Source organism: Onychostoma macrolepis, chromosome 19, assembly GCF_012432095.1.
Source record: "Onychostoma macrolepis isolate SWU-2019 chromosome 19, ASM1243209v1, whole genome shotgun sequence".
NCBI classification, from domain to species: Eukaryota; Metazoa; Chordata; class Actinopteri; order Cypriniformes; family Cyprinidae; genus Onychostoma; species Onychostoma macrolepis.
Window position 1 is genome coordinate 4,492,998 of NC_081173.1, and position 13,701 is coordinate 4,506,698.

General features: G+C 33.4%; 1 protein-coding gene across 1 annotated transcript; it reads left to right on the top strand.

Annotated features, from left to right (window-relative positions):
- The first annotated feature begins 6,335 nt into the window (after nucleotides 1-6,335).
- tbxta (T-box transcription factor Ta) lies at nucleotides 6,336-9,871 on the top strand. The gene is made up of 8 exons (XM_058753921.1): nucleotides 6,336-6,741; nucleotides 7,056-7,320; nucleotides 7,497-7,631; nucleotides 7,733-7,794; nucleotides 8,027-8,088; nucleotides 8,177-8,350; nucleotides 8,816-8,939; nucleotides 9,025-9,871. Exons 1-8 carry the CDS (start codon nucleotides 6,557-6,559, stop codon nucleotides 9,287-9,289), a joined length of 1,272 nt encoding a protein of 423 aa, XP_058609904.1. The 5' UTR covers nucleotides 6,336-6,556; the 3' UTR covers nucleotides 9,290-9,871.
- The last annotated feature ends 3,830 nt before the right edge of the window (nucleotides 9,872-13,701 follow it).

Sequence of the window (13,701 nt, forward strand, 5' to 3'; positions counted from 1 at the left end):
GTATAAAAACCATTACGCCTATGGACAGACCCCATTAAACATGGAAACACAACATGTGTGTGTGTGTGTGTGTGTGTGTGTGTGTGAGTGTATGTGCTGGTGCTGCAGTGAATGTTTTAATTATGTTTTTTTTTTAACACACTGGTGAGTGTTGACCTCAGTGAGACTCCACAAAACAAAATCTGCTTAAAGAAATATCTCTCTCACACACACACACACACACACACACTCATCCCATCACTATGAGTTTGCCTGTATTTAAAAAAAAATATATATATATTTATATATAAAAAAAAGAAAAACAAAAGAAGAAGCTATAAATACATTCATGAGTCATTATTTGTTGTCTATAACACCCATTAACATTTGAACACATTTGAAGACAATTCAATAATAAAATGAGTACATAAAATAAAATAATATAATATAAATAATAATAAAATAATATAATTAATCTGATCAAATAAGCTGATCATCTTCATGTCAGTTCAGTGCGCTTTCTGTATGCTGGTTTAAACTAATTGTTTTCTATATGTATTTGCATTCAACAAAATATCTCAACACATTATGGTAATGAAGTAATGCATAATTATTAGTATAATAATAGTGTAATTATTTAATTCTGCCAGCGTAGAGTTGTGTAAAATGAAAGTGCATGTTTGAAACAAGCATTGTGCGGATCTTCTGTGAGGAGTGAGTGGGTCTAATGTGTGTGTGTGTGTGTGTGTGTGTGTGTGTTGCTGGGCAGCCTGAGCTCAGATTGTGCTGTAAATCAGTGTGTTGTCACTCTCTCTGTGTGCTCAGACCAGATCACACTCCAGTGAGATCACACACATGTTTCCATGCCTACACACTTAGTATTAATATTAGACAACTGTTCCCTAAATATAGTCAACTATTTAGTGATTGTTATTCTTGCTTCATTACGTAACTTAAATGTCATTGTGAGAAATAATCATTTGATTGCATTTTATTATTAATTAATAATGTGAGAGAGTTGATGAGGCTCTAGATTAGACATTTTGCTTTTAAATTGAATTAATAACAGAGAGAAAACAGCATCAAATAATAAAATAGTAATAGAAAAAGAAACAAAGTGATGTATATTGTATTATATTATGCATGAATGAAATTGTACAAATGTATGCAAATAGTGTATACTATAATAATAATAATTATAATAATAATAATATACAATAGTAAAATCATTTTTATATAAAAAGTAATCATTCTTTTGTGCAAAAGTCATATTCAATTTATATTAAATTGATCAAAAGTGACAGTAAAGACATTTATAATGTTACAAAACATTTATTTTTCAAATTAATGCTGTTCTTTTGAACTTTCCATTCATCTGTGAATCCTGAAAAATAAAATGTATCATGGTTTCCACAAAAATATGAAGCATCACAATTGTTTTTAACACTGCTAATAATCAGAAATGTTTCTTGAACAGCAAATCATTATATCAGAATGATTTCTGAAGGATCATGTGACACTAAAGGCTGGAGTAACGATGCTGAAAATTCAGCTTTGATCACAGGAATAAATTACATTTTAACAGATATTCAAATAGAAATGGTTGTTTTAAACTGCAATAATATTTCACATTATTACTATTTTTACTGTATTTTTCATCAAATAAATGCAGCCTTATATACTCCAAACTTTTCAACAATAGTGTGTAAAATGTTTTTATTTTTTTATTTTATTTTATTATTATTTTTATTTATTTATTTTTATTTAGCTAGCTGTTGATTTTAATTGTATGTCCACACCAACACCAAGTTAAAAAATATATATTTTTAGTTTTAGAAGATCATATAAAGTCTGAGTATGAAAATGAATATTTCAGGAAAAACATGGCTGTGCACATTATCTGGAATCACCGTCATTAAGTGTAAGTGTCTTCAGTGTCAGATAGGGTTTGTCAAATATTTTCTGTTCACAAACTGAACAAGCATGTAATTTGATACCATGATGATCCTCCAGAGTGGTTCCTCTAGGATTTGTCTGTTGTCTGTGTGTTTCTTCAGCTCTCACCTCACTGTGTCCTACAGGATGAAGTTCATCAGAGGCTTCTGAAGCAAAGCCATCTTCTCTCCCTTGCTCATTAGCATCCAAAAGGCCTGACGTCTATTGCATAGAGGGGGGCGAGAGAGAGGGAGAGGGGGAACAATTACTGTTCCTCCAGCCTTTTTTATCCCTTTCAAAGGCCAGGGTGATTAGGAGAGGAAAGTTTAGATTTCCTGAACTTGAAGTGGAAACGCAGCAGTGACAGACGCATCTCAGGACTCAATCCACATCTGAGAGCGGGGGAGCGAGTCTGTGTCCACACACACACACACACACACACACACTGTCCTGCACTGCTAAAAACACACTTACAATACAGTCACTACTGTGCTACTAATACCAAACCTAGGTAGATTCTAACTGACTGTGATACACTTGTAAAGCAAATAAACAAACCAGATTTATTGCATTTTGAAATTTTCAATTTATTATATTTTATTTATTTATAAACTGAAATTAAAGCTAAAAAAAAAAAAAAAAAAACATTTTCAAAAAATGTATCAATAAAATAAAATAACATTTAAAAAATAAAAACTTAGTTTCCGAGGCAACATTTCTCATTTTAATTTAGTTTCACTTGATGTAATAAAATAACAAAATCTGAAATGAAAATGAATAAAAAAAACTATGTAGACATATATAAAATAAACAAAAACTAATAAACATGACAAAAACACACTTTGACAAATATTAAAATTAAAATGGAAAACATAAAAATAAATACTGTGTGAAAATATTAATAAAAACTATAATAGTATCTTTGATACTAAAACAACATTGAATTAAATTCAACATGGCTGTTGTAATTACTGCCATGTCAAGAAAATAGCTACAAAACAAAACAAAACACAACACAACACAATTGTTAATAATAATAACATATATGAAAATGAACAGAAACTGCCAAATAGTTGTTTTGAGTCAGACAAAATTATATTATAACATGATGGACAGATACACAATATAAATAAATAAATAAATAAATAAACAGTGACAAATAAGAAAATAGTAACACAAAAAAGACAACAAAGTAAAATGTAGTCTTTACTTTATTATATTAACTCTATATGAAATTGCATGTATATGCTGTACACTATAAAATGTAAACTACTAAATCAAAAGCTTGGGGTCAGTAAGAATCGATTTTAAAAGAAATTAATACTTTTCTTAAGCAATGATACATTAAACTGAATCAAAAAGTGACAGTAAAGGCATTTATAATGTTTTCTAATATTTATAAAGATTTCTATTTTAAATAAATAAATACATTTTGAACTTTCAATTTATCAAAGATAAAAAAAATAAAAATAAATAGCATTATTCCTCAACACAATAATAATAATAATAATAATAAAAAAGCTTGACTCTTTCCACAGATTAAGAAAACAGCTGAATACTTATTTTGGTTCAAACAAAATGTGTGTCTTGTCTCTTTTATTTTCCAGGCACTGACTCATCCGACTGCCCTGTTTACTGATTTAGGCCGGAGAGGAGAAGTGTGGAAAATATGCATCTTCTCTTATAAGTGTCCTTTTGTGGAGCACCAGGCCTCTGTAATATTTCTCACTGAGGTGAGAGGCTCCTTATGCCAGAGAGAGACAGCATCTCTCCTTAACCCCTCCATTACCGGACACAAAACCTCCACACACACACACACACACACACACACGCATACACCACAGTCAGCACGCATGCAAACAGTGAGAAAAAAAAAAAAAAAAAAACACTGGACACCGCAAATAATGCTAATTTTATCTAAAAAATTTTATAAAAATAAATAAAGTACTTTTATGGCAACATCTAAATGAAATATTTAGGTTTATCAATGGAAGGAGTTTTTAAGGGTCAGATGAGATATTCAATTATTATTGTGTGTTTCTTTTCAGCTGAATGATGAAATCCAATTTAAATCTGCAAAATGTTTAACAAAATGTTAGTTTTCCTTAAAAATAAGTTAATATGTAATATCTTAGTGGGTCTTTCTAAGCCCAAACATATTAGTCATGGCTTGGGAATATCAGAGGCTGAGTGAGCTGATCGTTTTCTCACATATATCAGAGGAAACTGAGTATAGTGTGTGTGTGTGTGTGTGTGTGTGTGCGTGCGTACAGGATTATATATCCTGGTGGGGACTTAAACCTGAATACGCACAGACTGATGGGGACTCGTGTCACGGTGGGGACCTAAATTGAGGTCCCCATGGGTACAAAAGCTTATAAATCATACAGAATGAGTTTTTTTTTTTTTTTTTTTTGAGAAAGTAAAAATGCACAAAGTTTCCTGTAAGGGGTAGGTTTAGGTGTAGGGTTGGTGTAGGGTGATAGAAAATACAGTTTGTACAGTATAAAAACCATTACGCCCATGAGAGTCACTACAAAGATAGCTGACCAGACTCTGTCTGTGTGTGTGTGTGTGTGTGTGTGTGTGTGTGTGTGTGTGTGTGTGTGTGTGTGTGTGTGTGTGTGTGTGTGTGTGTGTGTGTGTGTGTGTGTGTGTGTGTGTGTGTGTGTGTGTGTGAGAGAGAAACAGAAGCTCAGGAGCGTGAGTTGATGTGTCTGATGACAGGCTGTTTGTTGCTCTGTAAATCAGCTGAATCTGAGCAGAAAGGTGTGTGAGGGCCCTTCACATTTACGGCCCCTGAGAAGCGCAGACTACATCAACATCCTCTATCATCATCTCCAAGTGCAGTGGTGTTTAAAACACTTGATCTTAATCATCACAGTTTTCCCTAAAAATAGGGTAAATAAAGATTTGTGCAAATAAAGGTTTCATTGTGCACATCGACATTAACCCCTTTTTTTCAACATTAAGATATTAGGTTAAATGTATAAACATTTTAGATGCCTTTTTATTGCAGTTCACTGTAATGGCCATGTGGCATTGCATATATATATATTTTTTCTCCATAAAGAATATTCCAGAAAGTAGCCTACCTCAATTAATATGATGTCATAAAACTTGAGAAACATTACTCTTATCCAATAATATTTATTATAAATATTTTAATAAATACAAATGGATTATTTATAATAGGTTTGGGTAAAATATAAAATATTACAGCACAAGACACTGCTGTCCTATATAAACTTCTAATATCAAGTAAGCTAATATAAATCATATGACATTTATTGACCGTGATATTCAACAACTTCAAATTTAAATCGGCACGAAGAAAATAGGCTATATATTTTAAAAATATTTAAATATTTAAAAATAAAATAAAAGCAAAAGTACGCATATTTCTACAATTACTAAAAAAAAAAAAAAAAAAGGTGAAATATTTCAGTTGTAAATAAATATGTAGGCTATGTTTATTAATTCAAACACCGCATACATCTCTCCGCTGTTGCTGGCTGGGCTGGAGTCATGCTGGATTAAGGATATTCACACATATCAGCTTCGGGCCATCACCCACACTTCAGTCGATGGCCGGGTCCTAATGGGCGTCCCAGTAAACACCAGCTTTCTCACATGAGTATCTGGGACAACAAAAGATTAGCATTATTCGCAAATATACAACTGAGTTCAAAGGCAGCGCGGAGCAGACACTGTCTCTCTTCCTTCTTTTGTTTCAAAGACGAGTTCCCGAATAGGAAAACAAGTTTGGATTGCTACTCTCCTGCCACGCCGATGAAACTGTTTCCATGTGAAATCATTCTAATAATAACACATTAAAAGAGAAGAAAATAAATAGGCTATATTTAAACAATGTAATATTATGCCCAATAAAATCAGAAGAACAAATAACAAAGTATAAAAGGTGTAAAATTAGCTAAATAATAATAATTATTATTATTAATTAAAAAAAAAAAAGTTGCCATATTCAAAAACAGTAGCCTAAATAAATGCATTGTTACAGGTCGATTTGATAGGCCCATCTGAAGTTGTGCTTATATTTTGCTCCTTATGTAATTTTCCCTTTTTTATTAATTTTTTTTTTTTGGTAACACTTTATTTTAAGGTGTCTCTGTTAGTTGCACATGTTACACGTACTTACTATTATAATCGACAATAAACAATGAATTATGCATAATTGCATGCAAGTAACCCTAACCATATAGAAAGCAGTCAACATGTAGTTAATTAATATTAATATTAAATAATATGACACCTTAAAAAATAAAGTGTAACCTAATTTTCTTTTCTTTTTTTTCTTTTTTTTTTTTTTTACACAAAAGGCCTATATCTTAAACGTTTTTCATTGACTGTGGACTTTCAAACGCTTCAGCGCTTTGTAATGGGCCTCTATGTAGCCTATGTCAAGAATACTTTCCGTTTTGTGGCGACATATTATCGGGCGCTATTAGGACGCGATGGGCCTGGTCTGGCGCAGCGGGTCACGCCCCGTAACAGCGGGAGCTCCGTATTGGCCCTTTAAAAAGGCTCCGGCGCGTTATAGTGCAGATTGAGACGCGGTGTCAAAGCATCGCAACCCAACGGGATTTAGTGATTTCGGACTTCTATTGATTTGATCGGAAATATGTCTTCCTCGAGTCCCGACCAGCGCCTGGATCACCTCCTGAGCGCCGTGGAGAGCGAGTTTCAGAAGGGCTGCGAGAAGGGCGACGCGTCGGAGCGGGATATTAAACTTTCCCTAGAAGACGCGGAGTTATGGGGCAAATTTAAAGAGCTCACCAATGAAATGATTGTCACTAAAACTGGAAGGTAAATTGAGATTTGACGAGATGCATTAAAACGCTTCCTTTTAATGAAAGAAAATATGCTGTTTTTGCACTTTTTTCATGAATGCTCCTAATCTATCTAAAAAAAATCACGAACGCAGTAGGTGAAATTTCGCTAGACGTCGGTCAGCCATGAATAAAATACTTTGTAGCGTCGCTAGAGTTTCGATCTAATTTTTTAATTAGCGGTCTAATTTTGTCAACCGATAATAATTATTCTTATCGAGTTCATTGAGTTTGAATGCTATTGAAATATTTTTGACCAGTCTATTTATTTTGTGTTTTTTGGTCTTCTAGGCGAATGTTTCCCGTGCTCAGAGCCAGTGTCAGCGGTCTGGACCCTAACGCTATGTACTCGGTCCTGCTGGACTTCGTGGCGGCCGATAATAATCGGTGGAAATATGTGAACGGTGAATGGGTGCCGGGAGGGAAACCCGAACCGCAGAGCCCGAGCTGTGTCTACATCCATCCAGACTCGCCCAACTTCGGCGCACACTGGATGAAAGCGCCAGTCTCCTTCAGCAAAGTCAAACTCTCCAATAAACTCAATGGAGGAGGACAGGTAAAGACACTCTTTAGTTCTCAATGGAGAAAAAAAAAAAAAAAAAATGCATAAATAAAAACGCAACACAAATGCAATTCTTTTAAATAATAATTAAATTACATTCAGTATATATTATATTCAGTATGAAATTTCATAACCATTATTTTTTCTTCTTTTATTTTAAATTTTTTTAGATTATGTTGAACTCTTTGCACAAATACGAACCCAGGATTCACATTGTGAAAGTCGGTGGGATCCAGAAAATGATCAGCAGTCAGTCTTTTCCTGAGACTCAGTTTATTGCAGTCACAGCTTATCAGAATGAAGAGGTGAGTGTTTGTTAAATAAAGCTTGAGATGCATCCTCAACCCTTAAAATGTTGCATAAAGAACATTTTCCTCTATATTAATTTGCTCTAATTAATTTTCAGATCACAGCTCTGAAGATCAAGCATAACCCATTTGCCAAAGCCTTCCTGGATGCCAAAGAAAGGTATACAATTGCTTGACATAATTTCTTTATAAAATTTCTTTAGATTTTGTTATGTACTTATTCTCTCTTCCTTTCGGCTTGCTCCATTTATCAGGGGTCGCCACAGCGTTATGTTATGCACAGCCATGTTATGTACTTATTAACATTATTAAAACTGCAATAAAATATATTTAGATTTTATGTACTTATTAACATTATTAAAACTGAACTTTATTTGTTGTCACATCAACAGAAGTGACCACAAAGAAGTCCCAGACCACAGCACTGACAACCAGCAATCTGGATACTCGCAACGTAAGTAAACCAGAACTTCATGAACAAATAAAACTCCCCTCAAACAGTGTCTTATAGCATATTTAACACATGTGTCTTCTTTCAACAGTTGGTGGCTGGTTCCTGCCCAGTAACGGCCCTATGGGCCCCAGCAGCAGCCCTCCTCAGTTCAATGGGGCCCCCGTTCACTCCTCTGGCTCGTACTGCGAGAGATACTCCAGCCTGAGGAACCACAGAGCTGCTCCGTATCCCAGCCATTACCCCCACCGCAGCACTACCAGCAGTAAGAGCAAATTAACAGTCCATTATACACTGGCATCGACGGTTCCATGAAGAACCTCAAACATCCATGGAAACTTTCCATTCCACAAAAGGTTCTTTAGAATTTTAGAATGTTCATCACACCAAGAAAAAAAAAAGGTTCTTAGGATTTTTTGAATGATCATCACACCAAGAGAAAAAAACGTTTGTTTGGATTTTTTTAGAATGTTCATCACACTAAGAAAAAAAAAAATATTTGTTTGGATTTTTAGAATGTTCATCACACTGATAAAAAAAACAAAAAAGATTATTTTAAGAACTATTCACTGAAAGGTTTCTTGAGGAACCACATTTGTTCTTCTGTGACATCACTGTGAAATCCCCCTTTTGGAGTCTGATTTTTAAGAGTGTAATTTCTAGTGTAGTTTTTATTGTATATTTTGATCTATTTCTTTGCATTTATTTATTGCTTGTGTTGTGTTTGTAGATAACTACATGGACAACTCTTCAGGAAGTCTTGCTTCGCACGATAGCTGGTCGGCCCTGCAGATACCCAACTCCAGTGGCATGGGCACCCTGGCCCACACCACCAACACCACCTCCAACACCAGGTCAGTGCTTCCTACATCTAAACAAAGATCTTTTTAAGGTTTTACAGTGGATTCGCTGGCTAACCTTGTATTTTCCGCGTTACAGCCAGTACCCGAGCTTGTGGTCCGTTGCGGGGACGACCCTCACCCCCTCGGGCTCAGCATCGGGGTCCATCACGGGTGGCCTGACGTCTCAGTTCCTGCGCGGTTCCTCGGTGTCCTACTCGGGGCTGACCTCCTCTCTGCCCGTGTCCTCTCCCTCCTCTATGTATGACCCGGGCCTGAGCGAGGTTGGCGTTGGAGACGCCCAGTTTGAGAGCTCCATCGCCAGGCTTACAGCGTCCTGGGCGCCTGTGGCGCAGAGCTACTGAGATCCATCTGACTTCAGACTGTGACTTTCAGAACTTGATCTGAGGTGAAGATCCTACAAACGCTGGTCAGAAGTCTGCTTCCAGAGGGAATGTAGAAGAGCCTCTTGTCGTTTCGACAATCAGAAGGCTTGTGCGAAAGAAAACGGGTTGATTTTCTTAATTCATATCTGTATGGTATCGTGGCACAAAGTAACGCAATCAAGATCTGACGAGAGACAATCACTTAATCATAGAGTATCTATATTTGCAAAAACCATCGTTTGAATTTTAGACATTAGCCATAAAAATGGGGCCAATTATGGTGTTTATTGTTCTTAATAATATTATCTAAAAGATTAATAAGACCAAATTGTGCTGTTGACTGACTAAAATGTATATGTGTGTAAATAAATAGAAATTAACGCCCATTTTCATGGTTTTACAGTATGTAACAGTCTTACATGTGCTCTCTGTACAGCGGGAGAAAGACGGACTTTGCTGTTTAGTTTGAAATGGTGAAAACGCTTTGAAAAGTGACCCTGTAGTTTTGTCTGCAATCCATCCTATAGAGAAATCATTTGTACATATCTATCTATTTGTATTTGTCGGACTCTTTGTGAGTTTTATTTATGTCATTTTAATAATAAATTAAAGTTTTTTTTTTTTTTTCTGTCAAACATTTGTCAGTAGTCTTTACCTTGTATTTTTCTTAAATGCATATCATTTACTTTTGGTTTGTTACACAGATATAATTATATCAGAATATCAATTGATCATTTTAAGAAACCCATTTTTGCACTGACCTTTAACCTCAAAACATTTTGAGAGTTCAAAAGCTTAGGTTTTTTTTTAAGAATCAGCAAAATGAATTAATTTCATCAAAAGTGACAATAAAGACTTCTATACTATTGCAAAATATGTCTGTTTCAAATAAATGCTAATGTTAAGAAAAATTTTACATAATACATCACATTTCATTTCAATACAAACACTTTTCAGTTGTCTTTACTAACCTTTTATTTTTCTTAGATATATTATTTACATTTGATTTGTTCAAATGATTTCATGTGCAAATCTTGATATTGTAAAGACCCCCGTATCAGGGGGGGATTATCAGAATAACAATAGTATGAGAATATTAGAATGTTTAATAGCTTGAAAAACAGAACTCTTAATTTGGTAATTGGTGGTAGTTTCCAATAAAACAGTTCAGTATTAATCTGAGTTTTTAAATATTTGCTTTTTCAAAATACATTTTAGCAGTTATTCTTTCTAAATTAGGCATTATACGTTAATAATCTGATAACAAACAAGTTTTTTTTTTTCAGGTCTTTCTCTACACAAATATGTCGAACCACTTCAAGTCTTCTTACAGTTCTATTATGTCATGTGTACTGTTATCTTGATGAAACAGTAATTTCAGTGGAGCTAAATCAGTCGTGTGGTTTCAGTAAATTCGACAGCAGGTGGAAGATGATCCTTGAGTTCAGATAAAGCTTGTGAGTTTGGATGTGATGAGCGGCAGCAGGTGTGTGTTAAGTGAACGCTGTAAGAGAGATTCACAGCATGTGATGAGTTTCAGTCTCTCACAGCACTTCGTTAGAATCTGCAGATCTGTGTGACACATGGTCAACACATTGCAAAAAAAAAAAAAAAAAAATCAATAACAAATTGTAATTTGTGATCCTGACACCAGTGAAAAAAATTGAAATTACAAACTTAAACACTTAAAAAATAACACCATATTTTAAAAGTAAGTGAAACGTTCACAAACATAATATTAATGTTGCACACAATTTTTAACACATTTCTTTTCTTTTTTCCTATTTTTGTGTCATACTTCTTTTATGTATATTGTTGGAGGTCTCTGAGATTTTAATCCAGGGACTAACCTAATAAAACAAGCTTATACTAATACTAATAATAATAATAATATTAGTTATTATAAAACAATACTAACATTCATATACTCATACTAGTAGTAGTAATAGTATATGATGTATTGATTTTATAATTTTTATATTTATTATTATTATTACTATTAATAAAATCAAAACTGCTAATGATACTAATTATACTACTACTATTAATGCTGCTGCTACTACAACTACTACTAATAGTACTAATGATATTAATATCAATTAATATAATAATAAATAATAATAAAAGCTTTCATGGACCAATAATAAGCAGTTTAAGTAATACTACTAGTAATAATACAACAATACAAATGCTAAGAATACTAATTAGCAGTAGTATATAATGTATTGATTATTATATAATGTATTGTTGTTATTCTTTGTATATTTATTGTTATTTTTATTAATTATAAAATCGTTATAATACATATAAAATGACCATGAATTTAACGGTAAAATACTGTAAAAATGCTACAGTAAAAACCTGTTACATGGTTAACGGTAAGTTCCCCTACTATATACGGTGAAAATCTGTATTGGTCATTACATGTAATTTTTCAGTTTTTGGAAGTGAAAAAGAACGTATAATTTACAGTGAATAACCGTAAATTGACATTCCCAGAATTCCCTGCGTTACATTTCAAATTTGATGTTTTTTTTGTTGTTGAAATAACTATGTTTCTTCTTAGTTTTTTTCTTATCAGTTTTGCACATTAGGGTTGTATGTTACACCTAATGTTGTTAAATTAATGTTTATTGCATTATTTCAGTTTCATGTGTGTTACCATGATTAGTGTTTGTGTGAATGACACTGTGCACCTTCTATATATGTTATTATTTAAAAGCTGCTTGTGATGGGCTTTGGTTCATCATGTGACTTTCTCATCACCACCTGCTATTGGTGGTTATCAGTGTATTTCAAAGGTACAAAACAGATTTCAGTACTTCAATAGGTTGGTACATTAACATTATGTCAGTTAATGAAATTACGGTATTTAACTGTAAATTTAAGTTAAAACAGTAAAACCTAAAAAGTATTTTTTACGGTAAAATCCTGGCAACCACAGCTGCCGTTTTTTTTACCGTAAAATTGACAGATTTACAGTGTAATATACTACTATAAATGTTACTACTACTACTGCTACTAATTAACATGGTCATTATAATAATAATAATATTATTATTATTAATAATAGTAATTATTACTACAACAACTAATAATAATAATAATTATTATTATTATTATATATTATTAGTATTACTATTGATTTAATTATTTTGATATTTTATGCATGTATGTATGTACTGTATGTATGAATGGATTATTATTATTATTATTATTGATATTATTAAAACAACTTCCATATATATATATATATATATATATATATATATACTGTATATACATACACACACACACACACACACACACACACACACACACACACACACACACACACACATATATATATATCTCTGTGTGATGTGTGGCGTGACTGAGAGAGCTGCTGATGTTCACTGACAGCGCTGGAGATCTGTGCTCTGAGGCTGTGATTGAGCACTCAACACCTGAGCGTAAATGAAGCCTGGAGGGTCACAGGGCCACAGGCAAACAATAATGAAGGAGCAATGTGACAGCCAGCTGTCTGTGTGTGTGTGTGTGTGTGTGTGTGTGTGTGTTTCCAGAGTAAAGAGGACAACCCATGAAAGTTAGTCTTTCTAAACAGATCTCTGTTGACCTGTGGAGGATCTGAACTCTCACAGCATGAATCCTGAAAAGCTCTTTGTAAAGCACATAAGACGCAGATTGCTGTATGAGCACTTCTACATAATGCAAGGGTTTTTAAATGCATAGAGACAAAATCTTGTAATAAATGAGTAAATACCACAGCAAGAACAAGCTGTATATGTGCTGGTGCTGTCAGAAATATTTGCACTTAGAAATACATGAGCTGATATGAGTGCATTACCTGCAATAACAAAACTCACTCATTGTGTTATTATTACCCATTTTTGCACTGACCTTCAAGCCCAATATCTTTTAAAAATACACTATCGTTCATAAGTTTGGGGCATTAAGATTTGTTTTTTTAACTGATACTTTTATTCAGCAATGATGCATTAAATTGATCAAAAGTGAAAGTAAAGACATTTATAATGTTACAAAATATTTTTATGTGCTTTTCTTTTGATTCTATTAATCAAAGAATCCTGCAAGAAATGTATCAAAGTTTGAAAATGTGAAGTTTCTTGAGCAGCAAATCAGCATATTAAAATGATTTCTGAAGGATCATGTGACACTGAAGACATTACAGTACATTTTACAATATATTCAAATAGAAAACAGTTATTTTAAATTGTAATATTATTTCACAATATTATGTTTTCACTGTATTTTTGAACAAATAAATGCAGCCTTGGTGAGCAGAAGAGTCTTCTTTTCAAAAACAATAAAAAAATCTTACCAACCCCAAACTTTTGAACAGTAGTGTATTTCTGTGGGGAAATATGACA

Excerpts from the sequence above, each read along its gene's own strand:
- tbxta (XM_058753921.1), top strand. The coding sequence starts at position 6,557 with ATGTCTTCCTCGAGTCCCGACCAGCGCCTGGATCACCTCCTGAGCGCC. Across the intron at positions 6,742-7,055 it reads ATTGTCACTAAAACTGGAAG|GCGAATGTTTCCCGTGCTCA; the intron begins GTAAATTGAGAT and ends TTGGTCTTCTAG. Across the intron at positions 8,940-9,024 it reads AACACCACCTCCAACACCAG|CCAGTACCCGAGCTTGTGGT; the intron begins GTCAGTGCTTCC and ends TCCGCGTTACAG.